Source organism: Cygnus atratus, chromosome 19, assembly GCF_013377495.2.
Source record: "Cygnus atratus isolate AKBS03 ecotype Queensland, Australia chromosome 19, CAtr_DNAZoo_HiC_assembly, whole genome shotgun sequence".
Lineage (NCBI taxonomy): Eukaryota > Metazoa > Chordata > Aves > Anseriformes > Anatidae > Cygnus > Cygnus atratus.
The window spans coordinates 2,600,655-2,628,424 of record NC_066380.1 but is presented as its reverse complement, the minus strand read 5'-3'; the positions used below and the strand labels follow the sequence as shown (position 1 = coordinate 2,628,424).

The 27,770-nt window shown below is 34.0% G+C and overlaps 1 protein-coding gene across 1 annotated transcript; it reads right to left on the bottom strand.

The window, feature by feature from the left end:
* Positions 1-216: 216 nt before the first annotated feature.
* On the bottom strand, positions 217-27,620 carry C5 (complement C5). Its single transcript, XM_035555494.2, has 41 exons — positions 27,556-27,620; positions 26,392-26,584; positions 25,495-25,657; positions 24,811-24,881; positions 24,064-24,155; positions 21,847-21,929; positions 21,239-21,329; positions 20,820-20,925; positions 19,907-20,033; positions 19,467-19,582; positions 19,053-19,253; positions 18,288-18,491; positions 17,579-17,788; positions 17,249-17,398; positions 16,197-16,326; positions 15,807-15,872; positions 15,000-15,200; positions 14,252-14,342; positions 13,729-13,805; positions 12,932-13,071; positions 12,062-12,283; positions 11,411-11,471; positions 10,715-10,804; positions 10,226-10,438; positions 10,007-10,082; positions 8,985-9,144; positions 8,424-8,519; positions 7,991-8,162; positions 6,937-7,142; positions 6,402-6,554; positions 5,968-6,030; positions 5,502-5,583; positions 4,768-4,819; positions 3,929-4,031; positions 3,449-3,523; positions 3,245-3,350; positions 2,962-3,048; positions 2,502-2,591; positions 1,322-1,405; positions 660-798; positions 217-387 (listed from the first exon to the last, which is right to left on the bottom strand). The coding sequence occupies exons 1-41, from the start codon at positions 27,618-27,620 to the stop codon at positions 258-260; spliced, it is 5,037 nt and encodes a 1,678-aa protein (XP_035411387.1). The 3' UTR covers positions 217-257.
* Positions 27,621-27,770: the final 150 nt, after the last annotated feature.

Genomic DNA, 27,770 nt, shown 5'->3' with positions numbered 1-27,770 from the left:
TGCAGTCATTCCATTTCACTTCATCTCACTTCAAATGTCTTTGCAGTATTTTGCATTATTCTCCAATCCAAGCTTAAAAGACATACTTTGAAAATTACCAGGTTATAAGAAAGTTGCTATGAAATACAAGCTAAGAGTGTTCTCCAAGATGAACTAGTCACGAATGTTAAGTTCTGAAAATAATTACTGAACAGCTGAGGATTTTTTTTTAAATGAGGTTTGATCTGCATTTTTAATTAAAAAATTATCCACGTAAATCAACAGCCACTGATGATGAGATCTTCAACAAAATCTTCCATTCTGTTTAAAAACTCCTGACAAAATGTACATGCTGTGTTTGAAGGCCACCACTCAATCCAAGTGCTGGAGTCCAAAGGGTACTGGAATCTAAAAAGACAACAGAAAAAGCACATTTGCTCCTAAGATATGGGGAGGGAATTGCCTAACAAGAAAAGAATTACAGTATGGAATAGATTGTTTTGTGTTCATAATCCTGTTTTAAATTTACACATCTGAAAACACATTGGGTAACCATTGGTCAAACTGATACTTAAAAAATAAATTATGTATTACATGAGAATTATTACATACAAACACTCGCCACTTGACAGCACACTTTAAGATTATATCTTAGCATATTCTGATGTTAAATTACCTACCTGAAACTATAACCAATGCTTATCTTTAAGGCTTCTTTGCCCATGATCAAATACTGCTCTCCTGGGCTCAGTTCAACATCAGTACAGGTCTTCTTTTTAACAAAGGTAATTTCATTATTTTTTTCAGCAAAAGCATGCCCTGAAGTAGAATGTCAAGAATTAGAAAATTTCACAAAGAGAATTTTCAGTCACACGTGTATGAAATAGAAAACATTAACTTGTTCTACAGTACAGTATAGTCAAGTGAGCCATTTGACACTTCTTATAAAGCAAGAAAATTTGATAATATAAAACATGTTCCCTGCAGATTTTTAAATTAAACGGAATGTTAAATATACCTAAACAACTCACAACTATATTAATTGATTATGGAATATGTTCAGCTTGTTTTGTCACACAAGAGATGTTTAACTGATTAAAGTTTAGGTTTGTTAACAACAGCTATAATAGAGAAAAGCTGTTTAAAAACATTATACAGTGCCTTTCTTAAAAAATTTCTTTCATAAAAGAATGCTCAAAGGCTGTATTTGAGACTACGGTTTTCTACTTTCAAGAAATGACTAGATTTGACTCTTGATTTTTGTCAGCTGCTTCATTGGTCTCAACAAGACAGCTCTTGCTCTAAGTGAAATAGTTAAATGGATTAAAAATAGGACACACACCTCTTTTATAGAGATCTAGAATAGCTGCAGAATACTTTACGAAATAACCTTCTTCATGACGAGACAAGATGTTCACTTTATAAACTGCAAAACAACACGAAACAAAGTTTTCGTTATTCCTTTTTTTTCCTGCAATATATTCTAAATGTCTTACAGATGCTCAGGTAGAGAATATAACATCCCTTAACTTCTGCGAAAATCACGGCTACAGCTATACACTGTATGGTTCTCATCTGATGGCCTGCAACTTCCCCTGACCCCAAAGCCACACAGAATCATAGAATTATATAGATGGGAAAAGACTTTCAAGATCTTTAACTCCAACCATCAGCCTGACCTACCAAGTTCCATCACTAAACCTTAGTGCCACATCCATGTCTCTTCAATACCTCCAGGGAAGGGGACTCCACCACTTCCATGGGCAGCCCATTCCAATGCTTGACCACCCTCTCTGTGAATAAATTCTTCCTAATATCCAATCTAAACCTCCCCTGGTGCAATAGGAGACTGCTTCCTCGCGTACTATCACTTGTTACCCGAGAAAAGAAACCGACATCCTCCTTGCTGCAACAGCCTTGTTGCTCTTCTCTGCACAAGTTTGAGCAATTCAATATCCTTCTCCTAGTGAGGGGCCCAAAACTGAACACAATATTCAAGGTGCAGTCTCATGAGTGCCACACAAAAGGGGACAATTGCTTCCCTAGTCCTGCTGGCCACACTATTTCTGCTGGCTTACATTCAGTTGGCTGTTGACCAGCATCCCCAGGTCCTTTTCTGCTGGGCAACTTTCCAGTCACTCTTCCCCAAACCTATGCCACTGCACCAGGTTGTTATGCTCCAAGAGCAGGAATCCAGCACTTAGTCTTTTTTAATGTCATGCAGCTGGACTTGGCCCGTCAATCTACATGATCATGTTAGAATGGCACCAAGAGAAAAAACAGCAGAACTCATCAGACCAGGGTTACTGGGGCAATAACCCTTGTTACATGAGTTTTGTTCAGCAAAGGGTATGGGCAGAACTTATTCTTCTCTGCTCCAACATGTTATCTTCATACAGTGTATGCCTGCTGAATTTTGATCATTAAAGATCTAATTGGAACAAAATGTTCTGCAGCAATAGTAAAGAAGTGACTGTTTGAGTAAGAGCATGAGAAACAGGTAATGACAATTCAAATACTACCATATGCAATATCATTCTGGCATGCAGCTTCTCTCCTGGTATCAGCAGTTATTGACTGATTCAGTCTTTCTTGTACTCTACTACACTCAGCTACATTGAGAGAAGAAAAAAAAAACAGCATTAAGACAATGTCATTGCATGTCTTCACATAAAACATGATGGACCTCTACCTGCTCGAATAATCTGCTGTAACTGAGAAACAGTGTAATTATGGGAGTGCATGGTGGAATAATGAATGTTGAAAAAAGAAAAAGTATCCTTAATTGCCTGAACTTAATGCAGTCAGACAACCATGATTATAGTGCACACATTTAATTATTTTTTAATGTAAAATTTTAGAGGACAACAGCTGTGTTCTTACAAGGATTTTTCCTTGTGCTTTAATATTTTTTTTTTCCAAAGCATTAAACTGCATTTTCCCACCAAATGAAATGGCAAAACATCTTAAAAAAAGCTTTACCTTCCATGCATTTGCATTCATTTCCTTCACACAACCTCACAAGTTTTTCATCTCCATATGGGTTATAAAATATAGTGCATCTTTTATCTAGAAGATCCAAAAAGTTGTAATAAATAAATATAGAAAATTCAAGAAGTCAGCACTGAAACTTTGTGAGTCAGAAGTTACCTGAGCTTAAAGTAACAAGGATTAGAAAGCTGTTGAAGAAGGAAAAATGTAGTCTTCAAAAAGGAATAAACAGTTGAAAAGAACAAACATGAATTTGAAGACATGGAATACATACCTGGTGCATGATACTCATATACAGTGAATGTAGCAGGATTTCGCATTCCAACATGGAAAAGCTCACTTACTCGGAACCCAACACAGAGGAAACTATCAGCTGGAACCTATTGGAAAGACACATGAATTAAGGAGTTCTATAAAGCAAACACAGTGATTCCAAAGAGTTAAAGTTGTTCTTAAAGTTATGGAAGGGGTAACATACAGAGTCTATCTGAATAACAACATGCCCATCTATTATCTCATAATCAGCTATCAGTTGATCCATTCCACTTGCAAGCTGTAGGGAAGAAAAACAGAGAAAAAAAATTATGCAACAGTTAAAGATTTTTGGATGATCATGAAGGTTTACTTATCACTAGCTTTTACATAATTTTGAGATTAAAAAAACTTATTTCAGTGTTGCCTCTTATAATGTTTAAACTATTTTTATTTTTTTAAGGAAATTATCCTTTTTATTTTAATTACAAGAAGATAACAAAGAATTGTAAAGCTAATTATCCTTAAAGGGATACCTGAGTCCACATTTAGTATCCTATTTAAATCCTGTAAGTATAACTCAGATTGCCTTTAACTAATATTGACATGTTGAACAACAATTACAATTGAACAGTAAATATCATAATTCTGTCAAAAAAAAATAATAAAACTTCAGTAAGAGAAATAATTTTTTTTTAATTCTTACAGTATTTAAGTCTTCTGTATTTGCTTCCAATCCACTAACCAAACCTATGTCCATCACGGCATGAGCAGACCCTGACTGTGGCTCTCTCATGCTGGGCTTGTACCTAAAAGAGATTAAAAATAAAATTAGTTCAACATAACTGAAACTAAAAAGTAAACTTCATTGTGTGATCCCAGAAAATAGTAAGGAAAATTCTACCAACATTTAGAACATTATAATGAAGCAAAATATTCCAGATGAATCATTTCAGATTTTTGTCAATATCATGGATATGAACTTTTCTTAATACTTATGTTCCCGGAGAACACAGATATAAATCAACAAAAAATGCTCTCCCAAAAAAGTAATGACCTTCATCTCCAATTCTGTTTACACTCATGCATAAAAGGGAAGAAAAAGGAAGAAAACAAGATCAGAAGACCAGACGCAATTATTAATAAGGGAGGATTAGCAAATAAAAACATTTCAGTCTCTTAAAAAAATAAAAGGAATTGAATATAATGCTAGTGTGTAATTGAATATAATGCTAATGTCAGCTAATGTAATATTAAAACAATAACTAAGAAAAAATGTAAGACCAGAAAGCCTTTGTAACATTCTTAGAGTAATGTCATTATGCATACATAGAGCCACAGTGCATTTCATTTGCACTGCTCCAATTCCTTAAAACATCAGCTGGGAATTCCACCTTTTTAAGTAGGAGTGTTGAAACTTAGGAAACTGAGGACATTTAGAACCAGCATTAAGTTTAAATGAAACCTTTAAAAGTAAAACCTTGTTATTATTTCCACAGTAATTGAGACAAACTACCCAACCAAAACCCCACCAGCTGTACTTACTTTGCACAAGCCTCTACGCGCCCAAGTGGCCCACCATCTTCTATTCTGTAACCTTTTCATATCAAGTAGAGTCAAATAAGTGATCTTAAAACTCTTCAGGAATAACAACCCCAAAATTCTTGTAAAGTGTTTTCATAATTGAAAGAGAATTTTTAAAATAATTTTGGTAGCAATTTTTCATAGGAACTCATTATGTAGCTACAAACAACACTGAAGTCTTTTATAATTCAGGTGAAATGTCAGCTCTAATGCTTAGTATTATTTATCACATACTTATGTTATTAAAACTACTTCATGACAAAAGCTCAGAATGCGTTTGTACACCCTACTGTAACTGGACTACAACTTTCAGTACTTTGTAGAACTTACCTTCTAAGAACTTTTTCTTACCTTGTAGAACCCCAAACCACCCTCCTACTATATTTGTTCTTCTGCTAGAATTTTGTATTCCTCACTGCCCCAATTGTAATAACACTTCCATAAATGAGTAAAAATTCAACTAACAGAAATACATTAAAGATTAATTCTATTCACAAAAAGACAATAGTTTCAAGAAGGGCTAAGAAGGCTTCTAGCAATTTCTTTTCCAGTTTTGCATTCCACTGAAAAAAAGTAAGAATTTATTAGTTTCATTCTTAATAAAAAGCACATTGTTAAATAAGCTTTCCTTTTTTTTTTTCTTTTTCCCTGCAGTGATCTGGGTACTAATATTTAAAACCAGATTAAGCCTTTACCATCATCTCTCTTTGGAACAATCTTCAATTCAAAGTTACACGACTCTTCAGAAGTACCAATTATGTTGTATACTGTCCTCACCTACAAACATACAAATAAATTAGACAAAATACAAACAGTAAACAATCCTCAAATATGGCAAAAAATTGTGAAAATTCAGAATACGGAGTTAGAGGAATACGATACAAGTAAAAACAAACAGCATGCTTGGCATGTTTAGTTTTGATAAGACATAAAATTCTTGAGCAAAACTACACCGCTCTTGCTGGTTGTATTTAGAAGACTAAAAATTATCCTGATTATTTTTATGAACATAGATACTACTACATAAGAATATTTATATTTTAGAATACCTATGTATACCTATACATTTTTGGAATACCTTATGAAAAAATCAGTTTATTTTTCAATGTTCACATTAACAAACCAGAGACACTACTAAAAAAAAAATGGTTCCATGCTTACATTTACTGTAGCTATGCCAGTGCTGCTGCCAGTGCTTACGTATATGTCGTCTTCCAAAGGCACCTAAAGGATTGATGTTAAATATAAATAGTTAGAAGGTAATAATAATAATTACTGTGCTACTAAGAAGAACATAATTCAGGTCTGATGATCTATTTGTCTTTCCTATGTTTTAAATACAATTAAGGCTACAAACAGCTTCTACAAAAAATTCATAGAAACAAGCAGAAATGCTAAATTTAAATGAATTACACATTAAAAACTGCATCAAATGTAGCAGATAAGCAAATTTCTTAAACATTTGCTATGTCATTTTAATACCAGTCTATTAAAAGAAAAAGCTAATTTAGTACAGATTTCAAAGGTCAAAGAACTATTTAACAGGTTACTGGGAATTTTGCTTTAACTTTTCAAAAGAGAAGCTATTCACTCACTGTCAAAGTTCTTCCCACAAAATTTTCTTCTGTCAGTTTAAATAGATGAAGATCTCCATAATTTTTGTATGCTACCTTAACACTCATGTCCAAATTAAGCCGTTTGACAAGAAGGGAATATTCAGTCAAGGCTTCAAGAGCATTAATAGTGTCCTGTCAGAAATCAATTATAAAGATTTACTTTCTAAAATTAAAAAGTAAATATTTATTACAAAGTAGTTCATTTTCTGCTACCTAAACACAATGACACATAATGGTGACCACTACCAGCAAAACAGCTTAGCAGCATCTCAGCAGTACACTTAACACGCTGGTAAGATATTTACCAGCTTGCAAATTTCTATTTATAATGGATTTCAGGAAAAGAAGTCATACTTCCCAGAGAGAAAGAAAATCATAGTATCAGAGCAATTTGATACTAGTACCACAGAAAGGACGCTGAAGTTGTCAAAGGCGTCATCTAATGATATTACCCTCTTAAGGCTTCTTAGATTTTGGTATTTGAGGAATGGGAACAAAGTATTTTAAAGCTCACCTGAGTTGAATAAAATCCTCCACCATATCTCTGTTCTTCAGACAACCATTTGATGATTGGATTAGCATAGTTCTTGTCCCCTCTTAGTAAAGCAGTAAGCAATGCATATGCTGTAGTTTCAACCATTTGTGCGGTAACAGAATTGGGAGCATGGTGGTCTAATGTTTTTAAACTACCTTTCCAAAAACGATAAATAGGAGGCTCGCCTACAAAAATATAAAAGCCACGTTTCAGGTTGCCTACTCAGGTCAAGGAGAAAAGGAGGAATTCTCTCTGCATTTAACAGGAGATGAAGATAAGCTTCTTTTATGTTTATAAATCTGACATTTATTCTAGAAACCAATGATAAACAAACCTGATGCAAAGCATTTGAATCACATCCAGGTAATTACTGGTCCTGAACAGTGATAGAGTGGCCAAAAAAAAACCAGAATACTGTTTTTATCTTTTTATATATATATACATATATATCTTTTTTTTTTTCTTTTAATGTTAATTTCAACATGCAGGGCAAAAGTTTTCTATTCTAGGAGAACAGTCTGAGTCTTTTGCCTTTAACAAAAAGCACTAAAAATGAACAGCATTCACAAGAGATTACAAAGACCCTCATCAGCCAGTGAGAAATTAAGAGGAAACCCCCTCAAAAGAAAAGTGAGGGTGCTGACAGATACTGTGAAAAATTCCAGTCTGAGCTAAAGAAGAGAGTGGTCACATCACAAGGATGAGCATGCAGACGAAAGTAACCCCCTATGGACACTTGCATAAAAAAAAGAAAGCAGACAGAACAAACATTGTGATACGGTGAGGAATGACAAATGTCTAACCAACTTGCACACTGCTAATGAAATTGCACTGCTGAAAAGCCGAAAGCAGGATTAAACCCTGCAAAAATACTAGGCCACACAAGACTAAAAATTCACATATGCCAAAGCAAGCATCATTGAAAATCATGATCCAAGTAGAAACCCATTAGAGACTTTTTTAAAAAACGAAAGAACAATCCACCTGAGAACGAACTACAATACACACTTTGAGAGAACTTAATAAGCAATACCTATGACAGACGCTTCCTTCTTCAGCGCAGAGAACAACAATCGTGCAGACTGATGGTTCAAATCCACAAGAGCTAACGCATACGAAATTATTGCCATAGTAAAGGGGCTTTGTGCAGACTCTGCATTTTTCAATAAATAATCCCCTGCCTTATTTTTAGCATCATGGATTTTCTGAAAAGATGAATAGACTACAGCTTAGTATTAGACATATTTTTAAAGAAACACATCTATAAAGACAATATACACATATATACTATTTTCTACAATATACCTTAAAATAAAGTCATCCATAATTGTGTTGTTCTTTTACTGATTCTGAAAGCAACTAAATCAAAAAAAAAAGTGTTGATTTCTTTGAACAAATGTTAAAGAAGATGCAAGAAATTAGAATCCCAGCATACGACTGCTGGCAGAAATAAAAACAGTATTTACCTGAGTAGGACATATTTTCATTGACTTTTCAATTCCAATAATAGAAAATGCTGTGAGATACAAAGTTTTTTCTTTAGCTTCTCTAGGTAATGTACCCTACAAAATCAAATATAATCATGTAAATAAATAGAAATAACAGTTAATTTAGATAAATATAACTTTTTACAGTTTATGCGAGGAAACAAATAGAAATTCTGGTAAGAAATAATAATTTGGTTTTACCTGAAAATACATCAACTCTTTTGAATGTAATAGCTTATCGAAAAAGAAAAAAAGACCAAAATATAAAAAGTTACAGGAAAGCTGGGCTATTGTATTGTAAAAATCAACCTACACTTTTTTTCTTTCTAAATATCAAGGAGTGTCACACAGCTACTTTCACTGTCAAGACAGAAAAGTTTTCAATACTGTGCTTTCTTTAAATGAGTTCAGAAAGAGGCAAATTTAGCAAAGTTGTTTTGACTAGATGTTCTGGTGAAATGCAGCCATAAATATCTTGCACCTCCTGCGTCTCTATCTTTTACTGTACACACACACGCACAAAATGTTTGGTTTTCATACCTGTAGTTTCACTGGCTGATAATCTGAAAATTCAGTGAATGAGCCATCTGGCATTTGACAGTTATCAATCAACCACAGAAGTGAATTACAAACAGAAATTTGATCAAGATTTATATATTGATTAACTTGTCCAAGAATTCTTAAAGCAAAAGCTGTCAACCTGCCAAAGAAATCAAACAGATTATGTTTGTTTTGATTATCAGATACTACCACATTGCTAGAGATTAGACAAATCTGCATTATTTATGATTTAGGTATGCTATCCACTCCCACAGTTCAAAGAATATAGCAAATGAATCTTAATTTTTAACAAATAGGCAATAATTAGCCATAAATAATTTTATAACTAGGACCAAATCCCATGGTTCAGAATACGAACTCATTACTCTATACATCTCCAAAATATTTTTTTCTTTCATCAGAACTTAAGGAAGATGCTTCTGAAGCATCTTATTCTTTCTTTCTATAAGCCAGTTGCATTTGCCGTTGTGAAAGGCAAGACAGTGACCATGTATTTTGTCTAATTTACAATGGTAGACTCTATTTTCCATAGACAGCATTACCCCCTTTTGTTTGATATCTTTTAAGTACCATATTTCTGTGAACAAAGGGTATCACCTTTTTGCCCTTGTCCCTCCCTGTACTTAGCTTTCCTTCTTCAAACTTGGAGTGCAACCTTTGCTTGAGCAGGAAACCAAGCTCTACATAGTCCTATTGCAAAATTCCAAGCCCAAAGAAGAGTTAGAAACTATCTCAGGTATGTCTACCTATGTACGGACCCCAAGGTCCAACTTGCTTGTAATGGTGTGAACTATGGACACACAGAAAATATTTATCACAAGAAAACAAGGAATGAAAAGATACTATTCAAAGCTATAAGCATCATTTAAATCTACCATTACGCTCACTTGTCCTACTTACTGAGAAGTGTCACCCTTTAAAAAAAATAGTTATAATATGAAAGCAAAGGGCTGAATGAAACTTTTTCCATTCATACTAATCAAAAGATTTTTTTAACTTACCATGTGCTAGCTTGCCCATTCTTCCACATGCTATATGAGAAGTCAGAATTTCTGAATGACAAAACGCTTACAATTCCTAAGGGATTATTAGGCAGAAAGAAAGTTATGAGATTTATTTTAAAATTGTATTTGCTTACTCAGATACATGATCTTACTTATTCAGCAAAATTTATGCACTTCTACAGCTCTGAAGCAAGAGAAGCAGCTATATTTTTCTACCTTCTTTCATCTTCCTCCTCATTTCAGTTCTGGAAGTTAAGGTTTTGGAACCCAGTATTTGCCAGTTATCTGATGCTTCCAAGTAGTGAAACACATAAAAAAGAGGGGCAATACTCATGAGCTCTGCCTCTGCGCTGCCCTTTGGAAGATTAGTAAGAATACTAAGACCACTAGGATTAAGGACTGTGGCAATCACTTCACCCATAAGATGTCCTGTGGAAAGAAAAAAAAAATAAAAAGATTTAAAAGAATGATCATAGAAGTGAATCCAAGGGCAGAACCTGATACCTATAAGCAATCATTCTATACAAGGTATTTAAAATTTTACATAAAAAGGTGATCTGCAAAGACTTTACTAAAAAGAAGCTAGGAATAAATTCAGACAAATGTAAACAAAGGATGTAAGACAAATCAAAGATAAACAGAACATATATACAGACACTACATATGTACTAAGAGTAATAGACTAAAAGCTTCAGTTCAATTTACCTTTTACACTGACACTTCTATCAATTTTTGTTTTAGGGACCAGATTTAGTGGTATTTTATAACGAAATTCTTGGCGTCTCTTGACTGAACCTATAATTGAAAAGGTTCAATATTGAATATATAACATACTGCAAAATCTAAATCAATAGAGGATTCAGATGTAATAGCCAGATTTCAAGATTTCAACTATTGAGAAGTCAGCAACAAAAAAAACAACAATAACATGATAACTACAACTATCCCCAAATGTACGTACAAACAATATTGACTGTTGAAAAATTACAGATGCAAACACATTAATCTTTCTTTTGACATTATTGTTAAGAGAAAATCTAATCTTGACCTAAATTTTTCGGTTTCAGAGTCACCTCTGGTTAAAGGAGAAAATATGCTATTTTCATTACTAAAGCACCTGCTAATCAATTTTCAAGCACACTGAGAAAAGCTTAGTATTATGTTATATTAAAAGATACAAAAAGGTTACTTTAAAAAAAATCCACCTTTTTTGAAAGACTAGCTATTCTGAGATGGATTTGTCAATGAAAGGACAAGAAATCCTTGAAAGGGTCATACGAAGAATATGTCAAGAAGGAAAAGCACCAATTTTTCATATTATGGAAAAACTGATCATCATAACTACATGAATCAAGAAAATGAAAAAGTAAAGAAAGAAGATGAAGACATATATTCTCATACCATAAACACCCTGTGGATCCAAAGTGAAACCTGCATGAAGTTCTTTTTTAATGCCTTCTGGCTGTAATCATTAAGAGGAAAGAAGTAGAAAATGAAAACGCTTTTGTTTAATCACATACAGTAGCTGAAGCAACAGTTTAAAACCTTAGTATTTTTGTCCCCTACATCCTTCTGTGTAGTTGAGTTATACTTTTGTAAACCAAAAACACTGTTGTTCTGCATCTATTTTATATCTAAGCTAGTAGTCTATCTCCCAAAATTTTTGAGAAAATTTAACAAAAGATTTAAATAAAAGCTTTGGAAAGTAAAAAATTACCAAAAAAGTATCTTTCAATGAAGTATGCTTAAGAACTTGAAAATCTGAACAAAGTGACTTAGAATACAATATCCTTCTTGCTTATTAAGTTAAATCTACATGCATCTTCCTGACAATTTTTATATGCAAAGTTTAAAAATGTACATATGCAAATACTTGGTCATGTATTTTTGCAGTGCGTACAGTGAATTCAATGATACTACATGATATGTGTGAGTATGATAACATTAAAATAAATCAATATTTATATACTGATTTCATATATTTTGTACTTCTTGAGACTGAATCAATACGAAATTCAAAAACACTCTAAACATTTTAATTTTTTTTCTTACCATTACGCGTAATGTTTTAACTACAGTTTCACTGTTTCCATCTGTCAGCAGTGTGAAGTTGATAGTGTGAAGACCTAATTCCAAAGGAAGTATTCTGAACATAAATGGCGATGAAGAACTACCATCTAGATACTTAAAATTACAACCGCGTATCCTTGCTCCAGTAGTTGCAGAACCTCCGGAAGAACAGATTCCATCTCCAACTGCTATTTTAACACAGAACTGAAGAGTGGAAAGATTTTTAATGTTCAACTCCATGACAGGTACTGCACCAGAGAAATATTAAAGCCATTGAAATACTATACTGAACTTTTTTTTTTTTTAACCATAATACTTGTTTTCTGTTTACCATGAACAAGTGTTACTAGTGTTACTAACTGTGGAATTACTACTATTTGCATTAGAGACACACTAACAGATGTTCCTTAGCAACATCATGGAACCACAAATACCTTTGCAAACTTTTCAATAATTCTGTATTTCTGTTTAAATGCATTTCATTAAAAATAGTCCTTTTATGTAAAAACCCTAGACAAAGTAATCTGTTAGCTCTGGAGCAGGTTATTCCAAAAATCCCATTAATTATTTGACATTTTATCCTAACACTTGGAATAGAAAAATGTATTTTAACTTCTGTGAGGCAATTTGCTATGTAAGAGCATGACAACACTGTAATCAGAATGGCTGGAAATTAAATGAGTAATGACTGGATTTTATTGTTACATAGTTATGAAGAGCATATATAACACCTCCTGAAGGATTGGAGAAATCTGATACAGTGATGTGTTTATATTAGATACTAGCAGAGGAAATGCTTTTACAGTTTATTTTGTTACTATTTCAACAGAACTCACAAAGGCCACAAATTACCTTAATTGCAGAAGCTCTGTGGTTATAAACTGATCCTTTTAACTCAATTTGTTCTCCTCGCACCACAGAATAAGGAACATAAATGTTAAGGAAGATGTCTTTTACAACTTGCACTTCCAGTGGTGCAGTAACACATATACCTAAGAAAATTAAACACAAAAACACACTATTTTATCCACCCTTCTGATAAACCACATCCTTGCCACCTTTACCGATGACTTACGATTTTTCAAAATGTACTTTGAACATGTCCAGCTTTTTCAAAAGTGACCGGCTCTTGCTTCCTGTTCTTCTCACGTATGTTTTCGTTTACAAACTCACTTTCACATACATTTCTTTTGCATACTTGCTGACACAGCAGTCCTTTGGGCTTCTACCCTTTCCCAAAGCTAGAAGCAAACCTTCTGTCTGGACTACCATATCTATCGGAAAATCTGCTTCTTCCTTTCCTCAAGTCCCTGAGCTATTGATAACTGGACAGCACAGTTGTGCCAAGGAAGTCACTGACTATTTGTGATGTTATTCTTCCCTTGTCATTTATCATGGGCCACTGTCAAATACAAGATACTATGTTAGACAGACCTTTGTCTTGCCCTGCCGTTTTTATGTTCATAGCAAGAAAGGCAATAATTACCGTTCCTTAAACTACACATTTTGGTGTTTTCTTTTCCTTTTTAAAAAACAGAAAATGAACGTTAAAGAACATATGTGGCAACTAAAATGAGAGTCTCTACAAAATCCAAACAGAAAAGCTATGTAATTATTTGGCTAAAACCTAATTAGGTTGCAGTACCTACCTTTATCAGAAATGCCAACACCTTGCACTTCCCAGGTAGTCAGTGAATCAGGCAGAGTGATAGACAGAGACTTTGATCTGCAATTAGAAGTGTTATTCTTTTACATTTAACACATTTATACATTATTATTAGCCATTTGTTAACAACAGCTAATCAACATAAAACCTATCTGCCCAGAGCAACTCCTGTATCTAAGACAGAGTCAGATAGTACAAGAAATGAGAACATACTTAGGGAACACAGGGGTTTTGTTTGAATAAGCTTGTTTTTATCTGACTTGAAAGAAACTGGTGTTTAGCAAAGTTGAAAGTGAAAGGAAAAGTGATTCAACCATGTAGGCACCAGACAGTATATCCTGCATTTAGAACAACATGACAGGAACAATGCGTTCATATAAAACTGCAATTTAGTACACATCTAGGGTATGACTAGTTACTCGGGTTATGTCAAAATTTTAGCATTTACTTTCTAATAAACTGATGATTAAGTCAAATGTTAGTAATTTCTTTGAGAAAAGTAGTACCTAGAAGAAACTTGGTGAACTTCCCATAACCAGCTTTCAGGAAAATAGCTACGAACTTCTACTTCATCCAGTTCCAAGATAGCCTCAAAATCTGTAGAAGATGTATAAATCAAGTAAACAAACAAACAAACAAAACCCTTGCCAACAGCCTTCCACCAAAGGCCTGAAAATCATTGTATTTTCCTTTTGTGTTACTGTAACTCTATTTGCCTCAAGTTAGTTCTGATACAAGAAAAAATTATACCTGAATAACCTCATCAAAAGTTTATTTATTCTACCTCAACTATTTATAAATGTGGATACCTGTCCAATATTCAGACAAACAAACCTGTTAACAAGCAATTATAAGGAGAGAATGGGAGACAGAAAATTTCACACTCCCACTGATCTTTCCTGAGGTGTTACCCATTGGCTGTTTTAGGCCTGGGCAAATGATTCCAGTTGAGCATTCAAGTTTAGCATTACCTTCACAGGCAACAATACTCCCATTTTGCATGGCTGCCTGTTCATGGATGAATAGAATACAGCTCTCCAATACAGTCCTAACAGAATAAAGAATTGCCCTCCTACCCCCCTTTAGGGGTATACAACCAAGGTGTATGGAGACTACAGTATCTGCTCGAATAACCCTTTCTGGTAATTGGAGAGAGTTAATAGATTAACAAAGCTATCACCTCTATATTTATCCATAATCTATTAAAAATATTTCACCACATATCCACACAACAGTCAAAGCTCTTGTACTTACGCATTCTTGCCAATATTAGCAGCTTATTAGGCTCTTCTTCCCGCAGTCTGTTGGCAAATTCACAGCAATCCCTGAATGCTGAAATGCACTTTTCATTACTCCGAATTCGCCGAGCTCTATCACTGCAAGTCTCACTGACTGGATATGCTTTTACTCCAGCCATACAGCAGTTTTTAATCGCTCGATGTTTATATTTGGATGCTGAAATAACAATAAATAAAAAAATCCCTTCCTTGAGATGATGTTTTTATTTTCAAATGCGTTTTAACTTGTTATACTAAATGTGTTTTTAAAACTTGCAAAATTTCGATGAAGGTATAGATTCAAGGTTGAGCATAAACATGTAAATGTTTAAATGTTAGAGACACACACTTTATCACTACAATACTGAATTTAAAATATAAATTAAAGAAGTTTTATTACACTAAGATTTAACAGACAGAAGGTCTTCTGTCAGGCTTGGTTACTGACAGGTGGTCACTTGGAAAGACTACCATATGGTAGTACTGTGAGTTTTCAGAATATGTCCTTTCCAAGTAGGAAAAAGAAATCTTACAGATATGCTATATTTTCAATGGGTACTTAATCTTATAGATTTCAAAGTGTGCATATGGATGAGGAGCTTTATAAATGGGGTCCTCTAAATTATCATCTTCCATATTTGTCCATCTTTCCACTACACTAAGTGGATAACAACAATCAAAAGTACTATGCAAACTCTCAGATTCTTGATTTCTAATAGACATGAACTTTTTTTCATAATTAAATATTTTCATAATTAAATATTTTAAAATAATTTTTAAACACCTTCCTTGAGTATTCGCTCCTCGAAGTCAGACCGTTTGGTTCTTACAATTTCATTGCAAGTTTCACCTGTTTAAAAAAAAAAATCACAAAAACTATGAAAGACAGGATGTTTTTGGTAATAACACAGCCCACTTCAATCCAAAAAATCAAATTGCAGATTTGGTAGAGATTTAAAATCTATTATTTGAATTACAAAAAAAAAAAAAAGAAATAATTTAAATTACAGAAAATGACACACAAACTACAATGCTTTCCTCCCTCAAAATTGTATTTCTTAGTATATGCATGCTCTGCTAATTTTATTAAGTTCCAATATAATAACTGTGAGTCATAATAGAAAATTTCAAGAGAGAAAATCCACAGTTTCATGTTTAAAACTAAGAAATATACCTGCTTCATTTGAATCATCAGCATTTGCATTAGTTAAAAATGTAAGCCCAGCCATTCGGAATACATCAACATTATTCCGTCCTCCTCCAGCACCACATCCAAGGTCACTCTTTTCCAAATCTTGTATTACCTGAGGAATAAGCGTATCAGCAGCTAACTAAAATGTGGAGAATATCATATATATCATATGACAGATAAGAGAATTATACATGCAGAAAGGCCACTTTAGTCTAGATGTCTTCACAACACACTGAAGAGTACCATTTCACGATATTTGAACTAATTCAAGCACCAGAACCAACAAAATCATGCTCCTGTAGCACACGTCTGAGCTAACAAGTTATGTAGAACTGAGGCAGAATGCTTCACTAACATGTTTTTAACAGTTCTGATACTCCATCTATCTTGTTGAAAACCAAATCAAGTATTTTTACCCAGCATTCAACAGTACTAGAAAACAGATTCAAATAATTCAAGGTTGGTGCAAAAGTATTCTCCTATTCATCTTCTGCCTATCTTGTATCTGACTGTTCTGAGGTATTAAAGAACTGCCATGTTTTATCACAGGAATGGAATTATCTCAGTGACAGATGATATGCATGTTTACTTACATACACACATATCTAGAATTCTACAAGGATTGAAAACCTCTATAATCCAACAAACGTAATAGCATCTGCCATATTATCCTAACAGTATGCCCTAAAAAAACAGAACCTAAAAAGATTTTAGGAAGAACTACAAGGGAGAATGTGGTCTCCATGCCTCTTGGACCACAGAGCTCTCTCACATTGCAGCCTATTTTTGTCCAAGTCTGAAGATTTATGTTGACACAGTTCAGATTGGGCTTTAAAACCATCATTTACTTTTACTGGAAATCAAAACATAGTAAATGAATTCTTTTTATAATTTAGAACCCACACATTTTATTTTGGGTTGAATTGTTCTTCTGTGTATTTTCAAGTTTATTGAAGGCATAAACCATAACAGCGATCTGAATATGAATCTGAAACAAACAGCAACTTATTTTTCTTTTTTGGCTACTACTTAACTTTTTCCATTGCTCTCCTTCCTCTTCCAATAACTCCATATACTGCCTTGTCAATAGATGACAAAGCAACAAAGGAACTGAACTGTGTTTTCATGTAAAGCGATAAGACTTCTGCTGGTCTGTGTGTCTTTTTGCTTGGTAGCACCTTAATCTATAAATCAAAAACAAACGTTAGTAATTTTAAAAGTACATTGGCTCAAAATAAATGCATCTGGAGGCTGACACTTTATTATGTTAAGGAACTGTTAAAGAACTTGTGTAATACCAAGTTAAAACCTGACCATAAAATGAATGCACACCCACAAATGTCAGTGCCTATTTTACTACTCACATCAAGACTATTCCCGCACTTCTGTTCCACATTCAGCCAGACTGAATCAGCTACTAACTCAGCAGTTTCTTCTCCCATGACGATGTAGTAAACAACAAGACGTGCTGAAGGAACCATTTCTTGGGTTATCTGAAAACTTAGGTGTTCATATTCCAAATCTTTAATTCTTTTCTGAGTTCCAAAGCTTACTATCTTCCCTTTTGACATGATCTATAGTAGAAAGATGATGGAGAATAAAGAAGTCAAATTTTATATTGAATGTCTCACACATGTAAAAATTATTTTGCATTTAGATATAATCCACCACACACAGAAATGCATTTGGCACTGGTGTGACTAGTTCGAGGGAAGGTAGTTCCCTCCCTGTAAAAAGAACTGCTGTCTCTGTGCATCTTTGTCTTCTTTTCCTTAGATGATTCAGCTCCTGAAACAGCTCTCAGATTGGCACTACTTCTTAACTCCAGTCTACATTGGGTGAGAATTCAAAACAATATAGCCTTAATATATGATTTAAACATGAGACTGGTAACAAATTATAACTACAGAACGGACACATTTTATAGGCAAAGGCAGAGTACGTATTCTGAACATTTTTCTGAGCAGCACGTATTCTGGTGTTAATGATAGATCCTGACTGCTGAGGTTCTTCATTAAGGATCATATCTCAAATCACAACTCAAGATTTCATGTGGAAACATCAGTTACTTACCAAATAGCTGTAGTGATGTATTTTATGAATATACCGACTATGTGGATATACGTTAATATTGATGAAATCCCCTACTTGAAGTATTTTGTGGTTTGAAGCCCAGTCAATATATAGATAACTCCGACTTAATGATGAATAAGCTCTTGCTTCATAGGTTTTGGTTGCTTGGTTTTCATCTGAAAGATGTGGATCAACAGTTTTTACCTGAAAAGATAATAATATGTCCAAAAATTTTTGTAGCAAAGAAGGAAACAAAAGCTGCATGTCCTGACTTCTGAATAGTTTAAGTATGAAGTTATACTTCAGAAAATAAATAATCACAGTAATAAGCCAACTCAAGACTTTCCTGTTTTCTTTAATAAAAAGATTTATAAATACCAAGTCAAATTAAAATGGCGGTATAGAAGCATGTCCATAAATAAGCAGATCAGAAAAGGTCAATAATATGCCTTCCTGTCTAACAAGAGAATCACTCTCAGAGATTTGTTCTCTCATAATTCATTCAGATGTTTTATTTAATAACTATTATTAAATAAATATATGACAAATTGGGATATTTTGTTTCAGAATACATTCAAATACAACTTAATATAGAAGTAATGTTTCATTATAGCATTTAGGTTTCATAACTGATCGTTGGTAACAATCTCTAAGTTTATAAACTACTAACTTTTAAGAACAAAGTCTTACCACAGGTGCTGTACACTGGCAAAAGTACAGAATTAAATCTTCTAAGAAATCAGTTAATGAGAGAATTTAACTCACTTGAAACTCCAGTAGTGTGCTATCAGATGGGATATTAATAACAAATAAAGCAGTTCCATCATTCATGCTTGTTTTTCTTCTCCCAGATTCTGAATCCTCTGATATCAACTCAGTCTCATCCATTTGCTCACTAAATGATTTTGCAGTGAGAGTTACAGGGATGTTTCCAACAAAGTGATCTACTGTATCTTTCACCTGCACCTATTCATTAGAAGAGATAACATTTCTTATATGAACAACAACATTTTTCAAGCAGAAAACAAGCTGCTAACCTTCTACAGTAGCAAATGAAAAAAATGTAAACAGTCAAAGGAAATTAAAAGTGTGTTAAGACCTACAGATATTGACAAACAGTAAGGCTTCTGCATTATGGATTTTACGTTGTAACGTGCAACAATACTTCTTTTAACTAACCTTTACAAAGAATGGAAGTCCAGGCTTTATAAAGAGAGGAGTAGCAATCAAGTTTAATTTGTAAGGAGATACAGCGTATCTGACTCCAGTAAATTCCACTTCACCACTGAGGCCACCTAAAAAATATGCCGCTTTTAATAATAACATCCTAGGGCACTTGCCTTCAAAGGGCAGCACAATCTGTCTCTAATGGTGAAGTCCTTTCACCTAAAAATTAAACACTTAGCACTGTGAAAACAAATAGCAATTAAAAAAAAAAAAAGTTTAACCCCATTTTTACACTGATGGACAGGCTGTTCTTTATAAGCTTTTGGCTGAAGGATTTGTGAGTACTGAAGAAAGTCTGATACTAACAAAGTTAGCTGTACAGTTTTGTTTTGTTTGTTTGTTCTGTTTACATTTGCAGATGTGTTCAAAGAAATCACTTGAAAGCAACTTACCCATAGATTCCATCACTGATGCTGCAATATATAAATATGTCCCCTCCAATTCTTCTAGACTTTGAAATCCTAAATAACTCACTTCTTTCTTACTGTTAAAACTGATTTCAGCAACACCATTTTCAAGCTGGAAATTAAATAAAAATTATTCCTTTACAGTCAATAACTTAGAAATAACATACGGTAAACTATGAGTAAATTCTTTTCAGCATGTTTCTGCTCTGTCTGTTTTCAGAGGAAATCAAAGATGGAGACGTTTTAATGTAGAATTTCATGATTAAGAATTCTTTTTTTACCTATATAATTATTAGTAATTAATCAATCAATAGTACGTGCTATGAAGTCTGCATGCAGGCCAAACAAGAGGTAGGTGATTTTTAGATGATCTTTAAGGTCCCTTCCAACCCAAACCATTTTATGATTCTATGACTAACACAGATATATCTCTGCTCATTCAGGAAAGATAATGTCTTTTACCATTCTGCAATGAATAAAACAAAAAGACCAGACTAGATGAGGGAAGGAGAACTGGTGGAGAACAGTTTAACCAAAATACATCGATATAATTTTGATTTGTCTGTCTCCAATCCTGATTTGGTATTATTACATTGATCCTATATTTGATTTCTTTTTGTTTATTCTATAAATAGATAGCAAAAATGTTATTTCATAGAAATTTCAAACACAGTTTACTCAAGGAAACAACTGAATGAGACTGAAGTTCCGTTCTGTCTGAGATGCTGCCTCTGAGTTTCATTGTAAAGTATGTTTCTATGCCCCTGGTGACAGGATTACAAAGGAAAAGTTGACACTCAATAGATGTCGATCCAAATGGAGTTGGAAGACATTCTCCCCAGCTTGAATGGAATTAGATCAGTCCTGAACTAAGCAATTTAGGCTTGTTTTTTCTTACCCTAGTTACATGCATTGCACGAGGCATCATTCTTTTTCCAGTTCCTTCAATTATTCCAAAACGAAGAAAAACATCAGCACTTGGAAGCCTTTTATTATAAAAATAGCTGAGAATAAAACAATGATAGAAATGTTTTTAAAATCGTAATGGCTGCAACAAAGCATTCATTTTTGAGAAGAGTCATTTCCTAAGCAAGAAATAGAAAGCAAATGCCTATGTATCTTTACAAACACTTCTGTTGAAAAATAATCACTCTGTGAGAATTTTAAAAAGGTTCACTTAGCTCTCTCACATAGCAGAAATGATTGTGATGACAGGGCTCCCTGAGAAAGTAAAAGAGGAAGCTTCTCAACACGGGACAATCATTCTTAAGGAAAAGATGAGACACACATCTAGAAATCAAAGCCTAGTTTCCTTACCTGGCTTTCACAGCAATCCTGAAGTTCTCAAATTTATCAGAACTAATAAAGTTACGTTCTGGCTGTATGACGATGGAAAAGCTTGGCAGTGCTGAAAAAATGAGTAGAAAATTAAGCCACTTTGATGTGTTTTTAAACACACAGATTCTCAGAACCACAGATACTCAGATATGTCACAGATACATACACAGATATGTCACTGTATATGCATCAAAGAATCACGTTTCAAGTGATTTGAATTATGTCACAGCCCAAAGATAAAGCTGTCAGCTTGTCCGCAATGAAGCACAAGTTATAAAGCCCTAAGTTAACAGCTGTTGCCGTGGCTCCACATTTTGCACCAGTGCAACTGCGTCAAGATTACTCAGGATGCTGAAGAATAACTCTATAGGCAAGCTGCATTAATACAATCTTATACTGATATGACACATTAGCTTGAACTGATATTGCCACTTGGCACTATGCTGCATCCCATTGCTGTATAAGTAGGCCAACATTACTTCAAGCATTTCTGTGTTTTGTTCCTCTGTGTTGTATAGCTGCCCTGCATGAATTTCATGCAATAAAGGCATGTAAAATCAAGATTCACATGTACATGAACACCTTACCATATTCCTTAACTTCAAATTTTGCAACAGCAGAGGTTATGAAATTCTTTTTGTACTTGGCTTCAATCTTCCAAATTCCATACCTACAATATCAACAATCAAACATTATTTTTTAAAATGAAAATTAATATCAAAAGTGAAAATATTAATGTTAATAATTAGAAAAATTGGGCACTGATTTTTTTGCACATGTACAATACCTATTTCAGAAGATTCTGCTACTTTGATATTTTGAATAAAATTACTTGAAACTCATTTTGAAGGATTGATACATATTTGAAAAGAATACGCCATTATTTATGTTCTGACTACTGTCAGATTTTTTTTGTCATACAGTTACAAAAAGCAGAGATATTCTGAAGACTGCAAATGTAACTGGAGTCATTAAAGCACTATTTGCTACCGTCTTCCACTTGCCAATTATCACCCCTGAGATTAGACAAATGCCTATATGTGGCTCTCCAGCTCTGTTTCAGTGTAGTCAGTATGATTACTGTGCATCACCTATCTGATTTACCATAATTTGGATGATTTTTTCCTGCAACTAGAAGCACTCAAAAGGCATGTGTTTCATTTCAAATTGCTTTACTTAAGCGCACAAAAGTTTAGGTGCAGATCATATTTAACTGCGTCTATCTTCCTGTTTTACCATTCAAAGAAACTTCATAGAATCATACGATGGCTTGAGTTGGAAGGGACTTTTAAACATCATTTGTTCCAACCCCTCTGCCATGGGCAGGGAACACCTTCACTAGAGTGGGTTGCTCAAGGTCCCATTCAACCTGACCTTGAACGCTTCCAGGGCATCCACAACTTCTCTGGGCAACCTATTCCAGCCTCTAACCAGCCTTACAATAAAGAATTTCTTCTAATCGAAATCTACTCCCTTTCAGTTTAAAACTGTTACTTCTTGTCCTATCACTATGTGCTGGTAAAGAGTCTCTTCCCATCTTTCTTGTAGGCCACTTTTGTGTATTAGAAGGCTCCCGAGTCTTCCCTTCTCTAGGCTAAAACAAACAAACCTCTCTCAGCCTTTCTCCATAGGAGGGGTGCTCCAGCTCTCTGATAATCTTTGTGGCCCTCCACTGGACCTGCTCAAAAAGGTCCATGTCTGTCTTGTGCTGAGAGCCCCAGAGCTGGGTGCAGTACTCCACGTGGGGTCTTACAAGGGCAGAGGAGAGGAGGAGAATCACCTCCCTCGACTTCCCAGCCACACTTCTTTTGATGCAGCCCAGGATACGACTGGCTTTCTGGGCTGCAATCGCACATTGCCAGCTCATGTCAAGCTTTTCATCCACCAGTACCCCAAGTCCTTCCCTGCAGGGCAGTTGAGGAAAATGCTCCAGAGGGCTCATGCAGACTTCTGTTAGGGTCCTTCTCTCTCTGACTAGAGTACTGAGGCCCAACCGCAATTTACACTAAATAATTCACAGAAAAACAGTCCCTACAATATTTTGACTTTATATTACCACGATAAAAATGATGCAAGTCTACAGTTAACAGAATCTCAATTTCAAAAGGGATACAAAATTAATTTTTACATGGACTGAAATTATTGCTGATTTCCTAATGGAAAGTAAATTTGACAGAAAACATTTTTTCAAGCGCCTGCTAAGCATCCTTCTGCCAACTCGGTGTATCTTCAGCACCCTCTCAAGACTAAAGGGAGAACTGTAGAGGCACGTATATTGCACACTGGAAAAATGATGGTGATCTGTATGAATATATGTATGAAATACAAACAATTCCCTTCATTGAAATCAATGTTTTTGACAGTGTTCCTATCTCTACAATAGAAAATTTATTTTTATTATTTTTTAATTGAGCATGACAAACCCACCACCAACTGCTCTCTTATCTCAGTTTTATCACCAGTGTTTTCACTTATTGCATCTCCTCACTTTCTCTCATTACAGTGAGGATATTCCATATGTTTGAGAATACATGCAGTAAGCTTCCCATTTCACTTTAGGAGACAAATGTTCATTTGGAAGTTAGCTAAAAAGAAGAACACTTTGTCATAAGTTCTTTATCTATACCATTGTTATAAATTATGTGAAATGATAGAAATCTCCAAGTTTTAAGTCATGGGCACTCTGTGTATCAGCAAAAGACACTCTGATAGTCTTTTGAAAAAAGAAAAGGCAGTATTATGCTAATAATTCTCAAAAGGCAGTATTATGCTAACAATTCTCAAAGAACATTAATTATACCTACTTAGGATTAGGAGGAATCTTGAAGTCAGGAAAAGAAACTATTCCAGTAAAGTCTTTTTCTTCTATGATATCCACTTTTACTCCATCGGGATCCTTTGAAAAATAACAGAAAAGAATCAGCAGTTAGATCATTCTTATTAAAAGAAAAATCCTCTTTCAGTTATTTTAGTGGGACCCTGCCCATAATGTACATTTCTAAGAGTTTTGTCGATTTCACAGCACCAAAATGCAAACATTTTACAAAGGAATTCAGGCTCTGAAATCCTGATAAAACATTTTACTGAGTTTCCAACAATTAAAAGTTGTTACTACACAATACTTAATATTGCTAGAAGGTTACTCTAATAACAATAATAACTATTGTTATGGTTAAAAAAACATAGCACAGGAGCTACTGATTATTTTTTCTATCTTAAAAGAAATAAACAACAATATGAAAACCATATATTATCAAAATTTTCTCACAAATCCTTTCCCTAGATATTAAGGATAATTCATAGTTTTTCTTTTTCCATTCTGTAACAACTTCACATCAAGGACTTGAAAAGATCTAAGTGTGCAGTCTGTTTTAGATCTTTTAAAAGATGTCTGGCTACCTGCAAAAAAAATTTCTAACGTTTTTATTATTGCAAAAATACTTACTTAACAATTTTATTATATATCCATTGCAATGCTGATTTACTACATAAGAAGGTTTATTGCTTTTGTGACCCACACAATCTTAAATTTAAATTCAGTAACAACATACCACAAATGTTAGGACAGTTTCTCGCCGAGCTGGCTGCAGATCTTCATTCAGAGAGTAAACTCTGACTTTCACTGTAAGAAACATTACAATAAATCTCAAAGTCATACTGTTATCAATGTTAAAACAAACAAACAAAAAACATAAAACTTTTTTTCTCTACTAATTTGTTTAGTATTTATAGGACGATTTTGACCTTTTGTCAGTATGCTATCCAAACAATATTTATTCATGCTAGCAACAACAGATCCTGCACCAACACTTTTTCATCTTTTCTGCACTCAAATCACAGTGCAAGGCTATTTCTTACAATCACAATACCAACAGATCACTTTTGTAGCAAATAAGCTCAACCTACACAAAACCAACGATTCAGTTGTCACTATTTCTTGACAATTTTTTTTAATACATATTCCCTGTACAATTTTTCCAGTGTTTGTGCCACAGATTAATCATGTAAGGTGTAGAGGGCAGGGATTCAGAGGAGAGGATATTGGGAGAAACGATTAATTTCTACAGTATGATCAAATATTTCAAAATATTATTTTGACGATTAAGAAAATAAATAGTGACTGATAATAATACACTATGAACAAGAGCTTAAAGTACATTTAAATCCTCGTTCCCTGTCAATGTCATCAGCTCGTAAAAACTAAGTAAAAACTACGAGAAATAAACATTATTCACCTGACTGATCGGGAGTATAAACTGGTTTGTCTGTGTGAATAAAAAGAAAGCCATTCTCATAGGAAACAGGAATTTTTTTCAATCTGGTAAAATGCGGGGAAACAGCTTCCAAATACACATACTTGACTGAATCTGCTGTTCTTGCTAAATCTGTTGGTTGAAGCTGGAGGAGATGAGATACTGTTAAAGAATATTAAAATATTTTTCAAGTATTTTTTCTACAGCATTTCTTGTTGAGAATGGGTTCTGAATAGCAATTAATATTCTGTTGTTAATTATTATTAAACAAAAACATCAACACCCACAGAAAGGGCTTATTCTTGCTTACATCATTGATAACAGTCTGAAATATTAGACTACAAAGAAGTATTTTCAATTTTGTATTTATTTCAAGAACTGAAATAGCGCAGTTAAAACACAAGTTATGAAGTTATGAAAGTATAATTTACCAGATTTCCATTTATATACTTAGCGAATCTCAGCCACAGCAATGTTGCTGTTGTGGTTGATAGTTTGGTGAAATAGCTTGAGCTTCAGTTCAGTTGCCATTTTGGCTTACTCTGAACACTCATTTGAGGTATATCTTGTCCACGCTGAACACTTCTCCATCCCTTCCTTTTTGTTTTCGGAATGTTATGCAAACAAGATAATGTTTCTAAAATAATATGATCTTATGTTTAGCTTTGACGACACTCCTTTACACTCATTTTATCCAATATAATTTCAATTTCAGACAAACTAAAATGAAATAAACTACGCACAGCAAACTGACAAGTCAGGGCCCTAGGCTTTTCCTCCCAGTTTAAGCAACTGTAAGCTTACCACAATCTTGTTTTTTTAACACTAATGACTAAATGCAACAATAAAAACATGACAAGAAAAGTCCAAATTCCTTACTGTTAAAGTTACAGCATCTTGAAATTTGTTGGCTGGAGTTAAAGAAATGCTGCCAGATGAATAAGAAACAAGCTTATCTGGAAAGCTTCTTAAGGCAACGTTGACTGCAAATTCCTTCTCATAACCAAAAGCTTGAACTACGACTTTCTCAGATGTCCCAACTCGGAAAATCTTTGATGCTGTAAGGACATAGCTGTATACGAAATATGAAATAATAAAAGGGTATTGGAACTATACTTTCGTATTTCTTACTTACATTTGTAATTCATTTATGTAGACACTGGTAAAGCAAACGAGCTAAAGATCAGGCAAAGTTATTCTAATACAGTAGTTAAAACCAGCATAGCCCCAGTTAGAATCATTTTTATGAAAACTGTAATGTAATGTTACCAAATAACAGCTTAGGCAATATATACGGATTTGATTCTGCAGACACAGAAAAGCATGCCTACTATGACAGGATATTTATGTAAAAATAATTACTTATTTTGCCAAATGAACACCCAAAATGCTAATGCTTCAAACAGCATACTTGTATAGTTTTCCTACCAGCAACGTTCTTACTGAAATGAAAGGGCAACTTACAATAAAAACAAATGTGAGTAAATTTTTGTAGGATTACCCTAATTTCTTCATTGCTTTATGAACTGAAGTATGCATTATTCCACAAAACCATAAACCAGGCTTTAATACCTGAGCATATATTATACCTAATGTAAATATATATATATGAAGTGCTGCTGCACATTCAATATACGTGCACCTTTTTCTGAAATGGTAATAGCACCTAGATCGATTGCTATAAATAAGAGCTTTTATGAAACCCACAGCATAGTATGTCTTCAGGCACTATAGAAAAGGTATCAAGCACCAAGCTTTACTTAACTTTTTTGCACATTCATCTTTTCATTATGTCCAGAATTTATGGAACATACTGAGTTGATTCTACCTTTTTCTTTGGCAGCAAATAGAGTAATTCCAGAAGCAGCAGTCCTCTTTCTAAGATTAGTCCACATATATTAGTAAGAATTTTGCTTGTGAAGACACATCAGTTTGAATAGTGTCTTCTGCACTGGCTCTGCTGAAATCCGGTATCTATTCACTTAAAATAGCAGTCAACTATCAAGTATCATTTCCAGTAAATACTATATTTGTTTTACTTACGTTTTATCTTGACTAAAAGTTGTTCCAGAAAATAACAAAATAAAACAAAATATTAAAATAGCCATAGCATCACAACTAACACACCAACAATTCTAACAAATCTGGATTAAACTCTATCTGGCTTCTGCTGTAGATGAACAGAAATACCACCAATATGTATCACCCACAGTTAATAATTAATTGCAGATTTTGTTTTACTAAAATGTTATTGCCCC

Bases quoted from the DNA above. Each gene is read 5' to 3' on its own strand.
- C5 (XM_035555494.2), bottom strand. From the start codon at position 27,620: ATGGCTATTTTAATATTTTGTTTTATTTTGTTATTTTCTGGAACAACT. The intron at 20,034-20,819 runs GTAAGAAAAAAC...TTTAATTTCCAG, and splicing joins GTGCAATGCATGTAACTAGG to CTTGAAAATGGTGTTGCTGA. The intron at 7,143-7,990 runs GTATTGCTTATT...ATATTTTTGTAG, and splicing joins GAAGGAAGCGTCTGTCATAG to GCGAGCCTCCTATTTATCGT.